This window comes from Balearica regulorum, chromosome 3 (assembly GCF_011004875.1).
Source record: "Balearica regulorum gibbericeps isolate bBalReg1 chromosome 3, bBalReg1.pri, whole genome shotgun sequence".
NCBI lineage: Eukaryota > Metazoa > Chordata > Aves > Gruiformes > Gruidae > Balearica > Balearica regulorum.
Genome location: NC_046186.1, coordinates 41,668,473 through 41,683,881, shown reverse-complemented (window position 1 = coordinate 41,683,881; position 15,409 = coordinate 41,668,473). Strand labels below are relative to the sequence as shown.

Below are 15,409 nucleotides of genomic sequence, written 5' to 3'. Positions count from 1 at the left end.
ATGTGTTCCTACATGTAATAGTACCTATATTTAAAAATTTAACGTATGATACCATTAAATGTATTGATTAATATTAAGTAGCCTTACATTTTCACAGTAACTGTTGCAAATCAAAACACCTGTCAAGATAGGCTGTGGAGTTGTATGGGAGTGATGCTGAATAGGAAGTATCTAAAAGGTTAAAAATGTGGTGCCTGTTACAGGGCTTTGAGCTGCGTTGGCTGTGGTGTGCAGGGTCGCAGGGCGAGGGGCTGCCAGGGCTGCAGGACATGTTTCAGATGCTCCCCTCCAGTCGAGAAGTTACGTAATGCAGAGCTAAGAGCAAGAATTTTGAGCATTGTCAGCTGTTACTCGGGAGGTTTTGGTGTTTCCTTTTGGACAGCTGACCTGCTCTCAAGAGGCAATATAAACAATCACCGTAATAAAAATCAAAGTAGCCAGGGAGATTCCGTTGCATAATCTCCTTTTATTTTTAAGGAGACTTGGTTTCCTGGAAATGCCTTTGATTACGTGTCAGTGTTAAAATTTAAACTGTTTTATGTAGCTGTCACTGGTGGATAATTGCTAACAGGTGGAAGGAGAAGAGGAAAAGATTACAGCATCGTGCTCAGTAGGTTGATGGTGAGATGTGATTTAGCCGAACAGTCCCCTTTTCACACTTCTCAGAGCATGAGAATAGGACATAGTTTCGTTCATCTGAAGGAGACAAAGACCAGAAGGAAGCGTTTTCGCTGCTTAATTTTCGTGAGGGGAGCAGCACGTGAGCAGAAGTCCTTGTCATGTTCCTTGAGCACGCCAAAGAGCAACAGGTTAAAGCTGGCAGCCTGTTATCTTCGTGGTCTAGCTTTTAGAAATCCCCATAACGTAACGCACTTGAAATAGATGTCGTCATCAGCTCCTGCCCCGAGTATTAAGCCTGACCAAATACATGTGACAGAAGATGGTGGAGTAGAGTGCAGCAGCTATTCATGTGGTAGGAGTGGTTATTGTATTAGGGTATACTTTTTGTTGACAGGCCAGCACGTTTTGAGTTAAAATTCTGCAGCTGTCTCTCTCTCCCCCTCTCTCACTTTCTCTCTGTGGATTTGTACAAATTCCAAGCTCCTCTGCAACAGTCGCACCCTTCTTAGTTTGTTCTGAATAGATTTCACTGGTTTGTTTTTGTTTTGGTTTTTTCCCAGCAGGAAACGGACAGCAGAGGCGCAGATCCATTCAAGATCTCAGTGTTGCTGGAACAGAGTCCAGTCAGGTAACGTCTTTCTTGTCTCTTCTTTATCTTTCAGTAAAGTCAACACCAAATCTGTACAGGGAAACTGGTCTGGAAATCTTCACCTTTGATGCTTTTGTAGAAACGATGTAGAAGCTTGGTAGACTGTAGTGTCATTTGTATTGCATTTAAATGAGATTCCATGAGGGTAATCTATGAATGAGCTCTAGATGAGAAGTGTTTTCTGTATAGCTTGTGCAGCATTTATCATTTTTATGTACACATAGTTTTTGTGTACCACTTATCTGCCCTCAGTCAAATTGTTATGTAGGAAAGCCTTTTCACCTCTCTATATGTAGAAAACAATTGTAAGTAGTACTTATGATTGTCTGAACCAGTTATACATATATTAGACTTGCTTTTTTGCATAAAAATAAAAAGCATGTGCATCAGTATTATAAATGTATTTATTATCAGTCTCTGAACCCTGAATAGTAACTTACAGTAGTATCTCTCCATTTCTTGTGAAAGGTTTACAGGAGGATGCTGTCACAAAGTTTGCTTTAAAAAAAAAAAAAAAAGACTATGTCAGTAAGATATTTTATAATAAAGCAGCTTCTTATCTGGTATCCTAAGTGCCATGGTGATAGACACAGTGGTATGCTACATAACATGTTTGTAGTTTAATTTCAATTTTAAATGAGAAAAGTACAGCTAATGCTTCATTCAGATGTGTTCATTTTGTGTTTTTAATTGCTTCGTTGTCTGCATCAGTAACTCACAGAGGCTATTTAGTTGTTAGTGTGAATTGGCAGTTTTGAGATCCCTACTATTATTTGGACATGGGAAACCGGAGCTTAGCATATTCATCAGGTTAATCAGGTTTCCATATTAAACAACCTACTGCAATAATCTAAAATAGGTGGTAATTTTGGGGGTACATAGTTATCAGGGAAATCAACATTTGATCCTTCTTTAATTCCGTGGAGTGTGATAGCCACAGAAATCTTATCAATGCCCCAGGGATTATTAGTAGAATTTACTATGTACATCTATCAGAAAAGAACAAATGAGTCTTAAATACATTGTAATATCTTCAGAGAAGACAGGTTTGTTAGAAAGAAATGAATTTTCAAAATTTAGTAAAGAAATAGATTAGCCTATTCAGTTAATTGTAGAACTAAAATTATGCAAGACTTGGGAAAAAATTAAGTGACAGTACATCAGTTACACCAAATTGCATTGATGTATTTATGAATATATTTAAGGATAGCTTTATTTAAAATTTTTCATTCTGTTCATTTTAATGAAAGGTTAATATTTAAAAATATAGAATTTCAGCATTTATTTCATATCTTAATAACTATTATAATAATCTTTCTTTGAAAGCTGTTCTGCTGCTTGTATGGATGTTTTAGCTAAATTGTCCTTGTGACCAGGAGCATACAGAAAAGTTTGTTTACCTCAACAAATTTCTGATGAGGATCTACAGAAGTACCAGAATCACATTTTACTTCCTTGCTTCTGATAGTGTACATATTGGAAATCTAAGTGGAAGAATTACAGTTATCTACTTCTATCTTGCAGTTTTTGGAAACATTATGATAAAATGTGGAAAACATAATATTTTAACAGGCATGAAAAATGCATTCTGGAAGAAATTTTCACACTGTTCGTATAAACGAATGATGAATTTTCATCCCCTTTTTGGTGTGAGAAGAGATAGAAAAGTCTGCTGAAACTAATGCTAACTTTTGACATACATATGTTTGTATATTTAAAAAAAATCAGAAAACAATGAAGAAAGCAAGCACAATCTAATTATGACAAAAGACTTAAGATTACTCTTAATGGATTTCTGTAGCTCTGGACCTCACTGCCTTGAGTTTTCATTAAAAACCTAGAACTGCTATCCATATAAGCAATCTCCTAGCCAAAGCATAAGAGACATCTGTGACTAGCGTAGCTCCAGTCAGTTTATCGTATCTCCCCATATGCACCATACCATATATAGGTTATCCTTTCTAGTGTGAAAATCCCCTTCCCCCCCCCCCCCTTCATTGCAAACATCCTTCTTCCCCGCATTCCATTCTCCTTTACACCCACCCTGCGGTGCGGCCACCCTCGCCCAGCCGCCGTGGCACTGCCTGCCTCCGCCTCCGTGCCCAGCCCTTGTAAGCCCCTATCCCGCTCAAAAATGAAGGATTGCCACAGTGACTCTTTTCTTTTTTTTAACTAATTGACTGACGTGCTAAAGCTGATCAGAAATCTTTTTATTAAACGTGTTTTTCCTGAAAATTACCACTGTAGAAATTATTCTGTTGTGACTATGTGTTTTAATCAGGAAGGTTCTTCCCATTCAGAATGGAATTTTTGTTAGGATGGAGGAAAACACTGGACTTGATAATAATGAATTTACCAAAGTTTGGGATGCTTACCTGAAAGGGTAGACCAAGACTTTTGTCTCCCTGCTTAACTGCTGGTCTGTGTTAATTTAACCTTGTTGCATATTTTATGATTTTATGTATATTTTGTGTACTGTTAGAAGAATTTTTTGTGTGCTTTGTATGGCTGATGATTACTATTTTTACATTGTTGAGACACTTAAGGCATTTTCCAGTATTGCTTTTACCGATGTTAACAGCAGCAGGCAGTAATAATGCTTTGCAGATGATTTTACTATTCAGCTGGCCCTTTTACATCAACAGTTTAGATAGGAAAATATGCTAAGCCAAAGGTTTTTCATCATTGAATCAGCTGTTGGCTTGGTTCGGTGTTGAGAACATGTGTTTAAGTCTGATTTTTCAGATTTCTCTAGTGCTTGGTGACCTTAGACTGGACCTTACTCCAAGTGACATGAGCAGCACTGGTGCAATCCTCTGTACGGTTAACTGCTACACTTCCACTTTTTTCCATCCATGTACTGTGATGCTCTATTCATTTTTCTACATATTTTTTTTCCCCACTGAATTGTTTCTTCTTCCTTTCCATTTCCCTATACATGCATTTTGAAACATTGTATTGTGCTGTCTGTCCAGCACTACTGCTCTTGCCTGAACACTTTTGTAACACAGAAATAGATGTGTAAACTCTGAACCGCAGCCATAAAAACTTTTGGGGGCTCAAAGGAACACAGCGAACCTGTTATTTACGCTGGATAGAGTCTTTACAAAATTTTATATTTTATACGGATACTGAGAAACGTATTTGGCATAATCACTCAAAAACTGCAGGTTGTGATCAGATGCCTAGTAAGGTATCTATGTCCTTGCCTCTGTATCTTTTATTGGGTTGGTTGTTTTGGAACATCATTCCTTCACACTGCTATTGTAATATCAAAACTACCTCTTTTAAACCCTTTTTTTCCTTTTTTTTTTTTCTGTTTTTCCTTAATAACTGTTGCTGGGTCTTCAGAACTCTTACAGTTTACTTTGAAGTGGAAAAAAAAATTAATATATTAAAGAAAACCATGTACTGTATTGAAGAGTTGAGAAGCAAGGTCAGAATGTACATGCCCACTTGTGCAAGCAAAGTGTGATAATTTGGGGGATCTGATATTATACAGATGAATCATTCTGTCCATGAAATTGGTCACAGATAATTTTTTTTTTCTCCCCTTTTACAGTGAGATAAAATCAACAGATGAGTAGACAGGGCTAGTAACAATGTTTTCTTTAAATTGGCTTGCCCATCTAAATTAAACTTGAGGGGACGATTATTTCTCAGGGCACACCAGACTACAGGTCTTTGAGAAATGGAAGCTAAGAAGCTAACAATGCCACGTGGGTTTGGCCAACTGGCAAAAATGGCTTGAGAGTAACCTGGTAACAGGACCATTGAGCGTACTGGGATACCTGGAGGAAGCAAGGATGAGAGGATAACCACGAAAGGGTAGCAGAAACTGATTGCTAAAGAGCAGTCACTGGCTTACCTGTCAGAGGGCCTGGCGTCCAGGAGGCCTGAAGCATCTCACTCAGCACACACTCATACGCTGTAATCTAACAGGTGTTCAATTTTGGGAACTTCCCTTGGACTTCGCAATGCTTTTTAGAGATGCTTCAGATACAAATCCTTCATTTCTGTGTCTAGTAATTTTGTCTAAATAATGTTATCAAGGAAATGTTTTGGGGTTTTTTTCTGTTGACGGATCAAAACAAGCTGGTACAGCAAGTAATCTAGTACAACATTGAGAAGTTACTGTAACTGGAGTATTTCTCAGGTGCCCTTTACTATCAGCTGTAGATACTCAACAAATCTCTTTTTGCTGGAAGGACTTACACGCTGTTAAAAGTGCTTTCTCTGTCTTCTGACCTTGCACATCAGCAGAGTGTGTTTATCACTTATATCTGAGGACACTGACAGTAAGCTGTAAGCTTGGCAACTTAAACCTTGCTTAATGTCAACAAAGACTCCAACACAAGCTTTTTTAAGAAGTCTGATGCCATCATCCTGATAATATCATCCATTGAATTGTTTCTACAATAGTTTATCGCCCTGTTTCTGGCTATGAACATAAAACACTAAATGGTTAATAAAAATTCCAGGAGAAACGTAATGCAGTTGAAATAATGTATATTTCAGTGTGTAGAATCTTGTTACTCTTTGGATTGTTACTTGACTGAAATCCTGTCTGTTAAAAATTGAATTAAGTTAGTATATTTGAAAATTAGAGTCATAAAGACACACAGTTTCCAGGTAATGTGTATCTGAGTGCTTCTTTTGAAAAATAGGGACATTTAATTAATAATTTCATGATAAATACACTATATTGAAAGTAGTTGTATTTTAATAGCATCTTTTCTTTTTACTTATTTTTTTTTCCTGGAAAACTCACTGGAGTCTATAGTCCTAAGTCCTCTACTGCGTTAATTTTATGTCAGTGAGGGAGTATACGAAATATAAGAATATATATTGTAAATAATAATTCTGAAGCAGCAGCTCAGTAGAATAATGAAGTCTTACATTTTTGTGCTTTGATAAACAAAAGAGCTGGAGGAAGCAAGCTGTATATAAAGGAACTTCCTACCAGGTTATTTTTTTAGCTCTTAATTTGCTTTGTGATGGAGAATGTACTCATTTTCTAATTGCTTTGCTTTAGTTGATTGGTTCTTTTTGATTAAACACTTTTTTCATGTTTTCTGAAGGTGAATCACATAACCTCTGAGTTAACATAAGAACCGTAAGAAAACTGTAGATTAATACACCACAGTCTAGTCCAGTTACTAAGTTGCATTCCTTTAGATGAATGTAGTTCCACTCATTGATTAAACATTGGAAACAAGCTTTATTTCTTCCTTATGTTACGGAACTGCTAGATTTCCCTGAATGGCGGTGTGAAAGTTAGACATAGTGTTGCGCTTTTATATAAAGATCTTGAACACATTGTTCAGCACTGCTTTTTATTATGCTGCATAGCCAAATTATATCCATTTTCATACAGTAAAGATGGAGTAGAAATGGGGATGAAATTATCCCCAAAGTGCATGTAAAGTTTATCAAACTATCTGGAAAGCTTTCAGGGTAAAAACTTGGGGAGGAGGGGATTTGGGAGGATTACAGGTTCAGGTTTCTTCACATTTATTTTTCTTTCTAGTAAGTTTTTTTTTTTTTTAAATGAACCTTTCAAAAAATCTTCTATTAACTTTTCTTGTCATTTTTACTTTGTTTTCTTTTATGATTTCAGGAGAGTAGAAACAGCAGTAGATCATCTAGTCCTAGTGTGAGAATGATCACTACCTCGGGACCAACCTCTGAAAAGCCAACTCGTAATCCATGGACACCTGATGATGCAGGTAACACATTGGTCATTAGTTACCTTTTCGCCTGTTAAAAATATAAAATATTTATTTGATTATGGTGTGGGGCTTGTGCCTAGACATTAATAAAATTAAGCTGTGAAAGTTACAATCCATTTTAGTTGAGCTTAAATTAAGTCATTACATTAGTGCTTTGTTTTGCACACTGGCTTTAAGAACTGTTTATATAGATTATATTAAGTTACATAAATTTGTAAGCATTGTGCTTGTAAGAAAGTACTGTAGATACACAGGGATAGTAGTATTTAATACAGATCTTTTAGGACCAGGTTTTCATTGTAGTGTGGTTTTGGAGAATTAGGGGAATAGAGACATCTTAAAACATTTTAGTCTTGTGCATTTGTAATACGAATGCACAGTTAAAGCTTTCATTGCTCTGACTTCTGGAATGAAATGCTATGTAGGTGAGTATCGGCTGGAATTCTGTTTTTTATCTGTGTTGTAATTTTGCTTATGCAGAATGTACATGTGCACACAATCCTTACTGGTTTTAAATGAACTAACATAAGTGTGTCTGCAGAAGTGTTGTAAATACTTCTACTTGTAGCATCACTGTTCTTTTGTTATGAAATAGGAATGAGAATGAACATAATTTAATAGTTGAATTAAATTTTAAAAGTCATAATACCTTCCATTATGAAAAGAACCAGTACTGGAGTGCATGAAATCAGTGGATCACCACAAATTCATTTTTAGAATATAAATAAGAATTACATTTTTGTTACCAAAATGTGCATGTTGAATCTTAAACTTAGTCTCAGGCTGGTACCTCATAGTGCCTCAAATTCTAAAATCTTTTTCTTGTGATCCGTTTTGTCTTTGGCTGATCAGACTCTCATTCTTTTCCTGTAACCAGCTGCAAAATGGAAACTCACATGTGGACTGACTCTTGCACAACCATAGAGAGATATATATACGCACACACATATATATGTATGTGTATATATATGCACACTTGTATTTTACCAAATATAAGGGGAATCTGTATGTAAGATGTATACTTTTCTTCCCCGCCCTCCCCCCCCCCCACCATTTTAGTGGGAGGAGGAGAGCAACATACTCTTGTATTTTGCTTCTGTGCTTTCTTTTTTCTGTCCGTTGTCACTTTGCCTGATCACACTCTGCCTTGCCACTCATCATTTCCCAAAGCCCTTGCCCACTGCCATAGACCACCCTGTGCCCTCTTCTGTGCAGCATGGGCCCTGAGTCGCTTTAGGCAGTGAGTGAGCACTTACGGGAATTGCTGCCTCACACAGAAGCAAGCTTTTACCAAATCAGTAGCTCTTTGGGAACTAAAAGCTGCTGATCATTGCACTGATGCCAGTGCAAAGGCAGTTTGTCCCAAGTCTTTGGCCATAAATGCTGCACAGCACTAGAGCAAAAGTCAGGCCTATTTTCTGGCCCATGCAGATCCCTCACCTTATACTCAGGTAAATACAGAATGTACCACATGTATATTTTTTCTTATGTATTTTCTTATATTAGCTTTATGCAGTCTATGAACAAAGAATTGTTTGAATGTCTAAAGAGAGAAATAATTGTAGTTTTCTGTAAAAGAGGGTACGTTTTTAAGTTAATGGGGGAAAATGATAAAATGAGGATGCAGCCGAATCTGGTCAATCACAGGAAAAGTTGCAGTTTTGTGACACAGTGCTGAAATGCTCAGGAATGTAATCTGAAGTATTGTGCATGCATTGATATATTTGAAACAATATTGCAATAATTCCTTTGCTGTAGCAGTATTCCATATATGGCAATAGTCCAATATAGGGAAGGACTTTTTATATTGTTCTCATTTAAGATACAAGATACTGTGGTGATTAAGTCTCTGGTTTTAGGGTTGTTTTCTTTTTCTTTCTTTCTTTTTTTTACCACCTTCCAGTTTCCTTACAAGCATACACTTAACCACTTTTTCTCCATTCCCACTCTCTTATTTCTGTTTCCTTTTGAAGCTGCTCTTGGAGATAGCATAGTCTTTGAGGGCAACACCTTAGTTTCTCTACCACGACTACTCTGTGGCAGGTGCTTTTGGGGTATGGGTAAGCAGCCCCTTTTTTTTCCCACCTACCCTCCTCCATATAATCCTCTAGTAGCAATAATGCAGCTATAAAATCAGTAGTTTCTCCATGTGTCTTTACTCCTCTGTCTCTTAAAGCTTAACAGTAACCTTATGATCCCCAGATTTTGGGCTACTAAAAGATAGGGTCTACAAGAATTCAGAAACATGTTAAATCTGGAATGAAAGCACTAGAGAATTCAGAGCAGCCAGGCCCAGGAGACAGATTGATTATTGGGTTCCTTGCTACCCACAAAGTATCTCTACAGAGCAGAGAAGATGTCCTAGAGCATGTTGTAAGGAAGATACTTGCAGACCTCACTGGGAGCAGGTTTCAAAACTGAGCAGGAGGTTGTGCTTATTTTATTTTGGCAGAGCTGGTTTGCACAGCTTCTAATTTTAAAATCATTAGATGCATGGGCTGGCTGGCTGATCCTTCATAAACAAGAATGAAATGGCAATTTTTTTATAAATAGAGAATGTGATTGCAAACTGTACCAAAATAGTATTTTTTAAAATCTGTATGCTGTTACATGGCTTCTAGAAGTGTAGGATGATAACCTTAATCTCTATTTCTTCTTGGTGTGATAGACCATACTTTTGAAGTTCTTAACTTCATCAGAAAAACAAAATGATTCATCTGCCTTGGGATTGGAACGCTGCTATTTCCATTTGCCTTTCCACATTCAGATTGTGTATTGTGAAATGATTTAGCATTCTTGTTTTTGTCCTATAAGAATAGAATTAACTCTGAAAATATATTAAAATTTTCTTGGCATTGTTACAGAGACCAATGGGTCAGATAACTCCATCCCAATGGCATATCTTACATTAGATCACCAGTTACAGGTAATAAATATATGCTTTATTAGATTCTTTATCTTGCATTTCATTCTAATGTGTGAATTTTGGGCTGCAAAATATAGTGCCGCATATTTACCTGTGTTTATATTCTGTCTAACTTTTGACCAAGGCTAAAAAAATGTGTTATGTAATCTGAGATTGGTTGACTCAGATTTGATCAAGCTATTAAAAACAAGCCCTGGGAAACCTGATCCCCAAAACCAAATGCAAGCAGGGTTTGACTGTCAAAATAAGACATTATTTGCTTGAGTGTTACTGAATTAAATTGTTATATTCACTTAATTTGTTGTGTGGGGGATTAAACACTACTTTGATTTTTGTGACAGAGAGAATATCACATTAATAACTGCAGATTTGAGGTTTGAGTCAACTTTGACATCAGTGCAGTAACATTTTCCAGGGCATGGTTTAACACTTATTTTTAAAAGCTTACTGGTTTTTAAAAGATGTTATAAATACACTGCAGGGACATTCTAACACACTATATACTAAAATATCAGTTCATTAGTTTTTAACATGTCTGATTTATTTTCAGCCTCTAGCACCATGCCCAAACTCCAAAGAATCTATGGCTGTGTTTGAACAGCACTGCAAAATGGCACAAGAATATATGAAAGTTCAGACAGAAATCGCATTGCTGTTGCAGAGGAAGTAAGTGAAATGTGTTTAACCCTTTCTGTTCTTCTGTATGTTTCTTTTACACGAAGTCTGTTATCCGTGACTATTATTTCTGGCTTTATGAAGTAACATTTCATAAGGCGTAATTATTTTCCAGAGTTAATCTCAGAAATGCTGAGTCTCTCAATACAGGTGAGAGATTTAGAGCAAGTAATTGAAAGTTTTAATCAGTAGCAAGACTCTTCTTCTGGACAAGTCCTGCTTAAAATGTGTGGCACGTCTGTGTATGTAACATACTAGTAATGTTTGTATCATCTCAAAGGAAATACTTGGACTGTTGAGGAACCTTGGAATTTTATTTCCAATGCTGTCCAGTAAAAGACTTTCAGCTGAAATTTGTAGAGAATCACTTGAGTAATGGATTGTAGAATTTTGAGTAATATGTCGGTGTTACTCATTTTGCAGTTAGTTTTATCTTATATCTGCCTTTTGTCAGTCATCACACTTACAACAGTATTATCAACACACATCTTGTGGTTTTCTACCAGGGGTTTAGGTCCTAATACTTAAAAGCCATTATGTACTTTCTTACCCTTGTGCACTAGAAATAAACCCTTTCCTCTTACGTTGCGTACACATGTAAGTGAAGCAACTGCACGTATTGTTGGATTAGGGCCAAAGTTATTGCTGATTCAGAACTTCAGTTTGTGATACGTTCTGTTGTGTTCTGCTTCTCGTTTCTGTTTCCTGTCGCTGGGGAGCTGTTCTGACAGGTCATATATACTCCCAGGCCAGACCAAGTAACCAGCGTGTTACCCACTAGTGTCTGAGCCACAGCAGGCGAGCGGTTGTTAATGAGGAGCTGACCTTGGTGTTTGTGGAATAGCTAATGAGAAAAATATGTGTATAAACCTCTTGTACATTAGAGGTAGCATACAGAACAGGGAAAAACAGCTACTGTAAGATGGACCTCCTATCTATTCACTTTTGGCTTAGCATCCTGAGAAAAATTTTTTTTCAAAAGCAACCAGAATTCTTAGACTTCATGGGGAGCTACTGAAGCTAGCATGAAGATCTTAATTTTTGTTTTATTTCTGTTGTTCCTAAGGGTCAATAAATTACATTAAAATATGTTTCTGTTTCAAAACTGTTAGTTCTGTACCTTTAGATTCCTACTTTATCTTTTTTTCCTAGGAAGTCTGCATACACATTTCTCCCAAACTGTTTTTTCTTAGAACACGATTGCCCATAGGTGTTAAAACAAAAAATGGTATTGTGATTGATGAATTGTGTGCTGGTTAAGGTAGTTATTAGTTCAACCTTTATAGAATGATTAAGTTTTCTTTAACTGTAATTACAAACCATATGGCAACAATTAATTAACATGAACTTTCTCCTCTACTATTTTGTTGCTAAAATATTGCTGGCAGCTTGCCTTCTTGTCACCTCATAAACAAATAGTAAAACAAACTGCTATATCAGTTTTGCAGGATAATTTATAGCAAGTTTATCAGTGTGTTTGTTCCTCTGAAATTGTTGCTGAAAAACATATTGAACACTTACGGCATAAATTAAGTGAAATGACAGTTACAAAAAAAATTTGCTTGATTCTGCTTTTCCACTGCTTTAAAAAGTTCAAGCAAACAGCACTTCACTAAAAAGTTACCAAAATTATTGCAATTTTGTCTTTTAAGTTGCCTTTTGATTTTTTCAATGTACATATAGTTAAGAAAAATTAAAGTTGAATATGTTTATGAAATTCTGTGCGGATCCTTAGATGTTTTACTGTGACCTGTAGAACTACGTTTGAAAGACATTATGTAAAGGACAGTTTTAGAGATTTAGTCTATGGCTTGCAGCTATTTTAAATTTTAAACATGGATTTGATTTGGAAGATAATTTTTTCCCTGGACTACAGTAAAGAACAAGATTTTTTTTTTTAACACAAAACATCGCCAGCCATGGGTTCAGACTGATAATCAAATAATGATTTGAAACATATGAAGTATTCTAGACACAAATAAAGTAGATTATAAATGACAATTACTTTTTTTATTTATTTTAGACAAGAACTAATAGCAGAACTGGACCAGGATGAAAAAGACCAGCAAAACACTTCCCGTCTGGTACAAGAACATAAAAAGTTGTTAGATGAAAACAAGAGTCTTTCAACTTACTATCAGCAATGCAAAAAACAATTAGAGGTCATCAGAAATCAGCAACAGAAACGGCCAGGCACATCATGATTTCCTGGGACCTTTCAAATGAAAAATATGCACAGAAAAGACTGATTTTTTTTTTTTTTTATTGTTATTATTATCCCTTATTATGACAACTCATGAGTGTTAGCTTCTTGGTGTGATCTGTATTTGTCTGCTACACTTAACATCATTTAATTTTTTTTTTCCTATGGTGGACATCCAGTTCAACAGGTTAATTGAATAAGGTGAGAAAACAGTGGCTTGAATTAACCAATAGCCCTCAATTTAAGGCAAGAACAGTGGCTGTATGCATGCTCCTTGTGTGAAGGCTAGCCTAACAAGTGTTAAAGTGGCTGCTAAATTGTAAGATCTTGTTTTTAGTTTTTTTGGTGTTACCTCGATAAGAGCAAAACAAAAACTTTCCTGTTTAAGAATGGTTTTGTTCCAGTGTCTCATCTCAAACTATTAATATGACAATTATGTTCAGGTCTTAAACATGCACCAAGCTGCAGAGGTGATGTTGGCTGACCAGAGTAATTCATGATGCATTAGTGATGCCTTTTACCTGTAGACATAGTGTATTTTTTCCACATGCAAAATGGTAGGCAAACTGATGCCAGCATCCTTGGTTCAGTGCTTGATAGCCCTGCATTTTGACTAATATATTTCTTGTAATCTTGCATTCATAAAATATTTGAAGTAAAAGGCTGTATTTTCTTTACTTTCTTGGGGGGGATGACATGACATGACATGAATGATCATTTAGTTACTGGGCAAAAGTTATGAAGGTGATTCACTGGGCAAAGTTGGTCCCTTCTGTAAAAGAGAGAAAGAATCAAAATGTGTGAAAGTGTGTTTTAAATCCTTAAGGCTTTTGTCCCTGTAGCATCTTTGGAAGGGAATGCAGAAAGCAAATTAATACAAAACTTTAAATACTTGCTCCCTTTATACCACTTCTTGGATTATTGTTTTTCTTCCAACGTACTTGCTGAAAAGCATTTACCATAAATGTACATAAGTTTGGTTTAGATAGTGAGAGAAGGGTTTGGGGAAATGAATTTATTTTAAAAAGCAAATTATGAAATGGAGTTGAGTATGCAAATAGCTGAAGCTATTAAGAAAATGAGGGAAATGGCTTAGATCTCCATCAGGAATCTCAGTTATTCCACTCATTTGAACATAGTTCAAAGGAAGTCCATCACAGAATGCCTGCTGCTTTTGTGACTGAAGAATTGCATTTAATGAACTCAAGCAGAATATGTAATGATCAGTGTCGTTATTTACATGGGAGAAAATAACTACTTGTTTACATTGCAGATGGATTATTTGGATTATGAATTAACTTTTAACTGGTACAAAAATGAGGCACTTCTAAATATAATGAGAAATTATTCCTTACATAAGCTCTTGGTGTACTTAGTCATTGGCAGGGTTTTAATAACATTCTTTTGCAAAAGGAAAATAGAAAATTGAAGTTTAGCTGCTGAGCCCTCAAAATATGAGAAGGAATCTGAAATTTGACTTTTTGCTTTTTTCAGAACTTGGAAACACATTGAAGGTAAAAACCTCACAGTGTTTTCCCCTTCCTGCCTACCTGATAAAAAACATTAATACTATTGTGCTTATCTGTGAACAGCAAAGATGACAAACACTTTACTGAACAGTGTCATCCTGTCTTGAAAAAAATATCTATTGCTGGCAAACCTTTGGGAGTTAGAAACCCTTCCCTCATTTTATTTAAATAAAGGAAGGGTTATCATTCCCAAAACCTTAGCAGATAATTTGATTAGTTAGCTGAAACTGATATTGGGATCAACTTAAGGGCACACATATTTATAGCAAAATGTAATTGGCAGAGAAAATAACTGTAGTATTAGGAATAGCACAAGTTATCCGAAGAATTGCTGTTCACATACATCTGTCCGTCTACCAAAATGGACACTCAGTGATCAGCAGCTTACTTAACATATGCTGAAGCATGAAGTAGAGCAGCATAAATACTAATGCTCAACTTCAGATGCAAGGTTGATAATTACATACACAAAATCATTTCCAAGGACGGTTTTTACAGTTTGCCTTGTCATAGATAGATATGCTTAAGGTAAATCGGTAATGTATATGAAAAGTCACTTCATGGCAAAGTTTGAATAATGAAAGTGAATGCAATGCTAACTTAATGGTACAAAAGTCCGTTGTAACAGTTGCTTATGACTTTTTGGGGTTTACGTTAAAAAGGGTCTCAGATTGTAAAATAAGTACTGTGCTACCATGCACTGTTGAACTCGGCTCCATTCAATAGTTAGGTTGTATTGCTCTTGTGATTTTTCAAAGGGGAAGTTGGAGTTTGACCTTTTGCCTTCAAATTGTCCCTTTCTTAATTCCACCAAAAATTTTAAAAGTATTTGCCCGGATTTCTCAGTGAGGTGTTCTGTGTGACAAAGTCTGTGTATCATTAAAAAAAAACCAAACTATAAGGGTAGAATGTAGCAGTTTGTGCTAAGAAGAGTTTAACAACTTAAATTTCAGTGACCTTTATTATTTTCGTAAGGCTCTTGTTTTAAAGTTGTTTACAAATGTACTTTTATTTTTCTGTTAAACTATCTGGAGTGTTCAGGAATTTTTTCATGTACTCCCTTGTCCAGTTAAA

At 36.0% G+C, this 15,409-nt stretch overlaps 1 protein-coding gene across 8 annotated transcripts in view; it reads left to right on the top strand.

The window, feature by feature from the left end:
- Positions 1-13,467, top strand: part of MAP3K7 (mitogen-activated protein kinase kinase kinase 7) — a 45,232-nt gene extending 31,765 nt beyond the window's left edge. For 4 of the 8 annotated variants that reach the window (XM_075747716.1, XM_075747714.1, XM_075747718.1 and 1 more), the window contains 5 exons: positions 1,182-1,249; positions 6,891-6,999; positions 9,867-9,928; positions 10,479-10,594; positions 12,627-13,467. In XM_075747716.1, coding sequence (XP_075603831.1) covers positions 1,182-1,249; positions 6,891-6,999; positions 9,867-9,928; positions 10,479-10,594; positions 12,627-12,807 — 536 coding nt within the window. In that variant the 3' untranslated portion in view covers positions 12,808-13,467. Of the gene's footprint in view, positions 1-1,181; positions 1,250-6,890; positions 7,000-8,975; positions 9,063-9,866; positions 9,929-10,478; positions 10,595-12,626 lie in introns of all 8 variants that reach the window. The other 4 variants (XM_075747720.1, XM_075747717.1, XM_075747715.1 and 1 more) reach the window with 2 other exon arrangements.
- Positions 13,468-15,409: the final 1,942 nt, after the last annotated feature.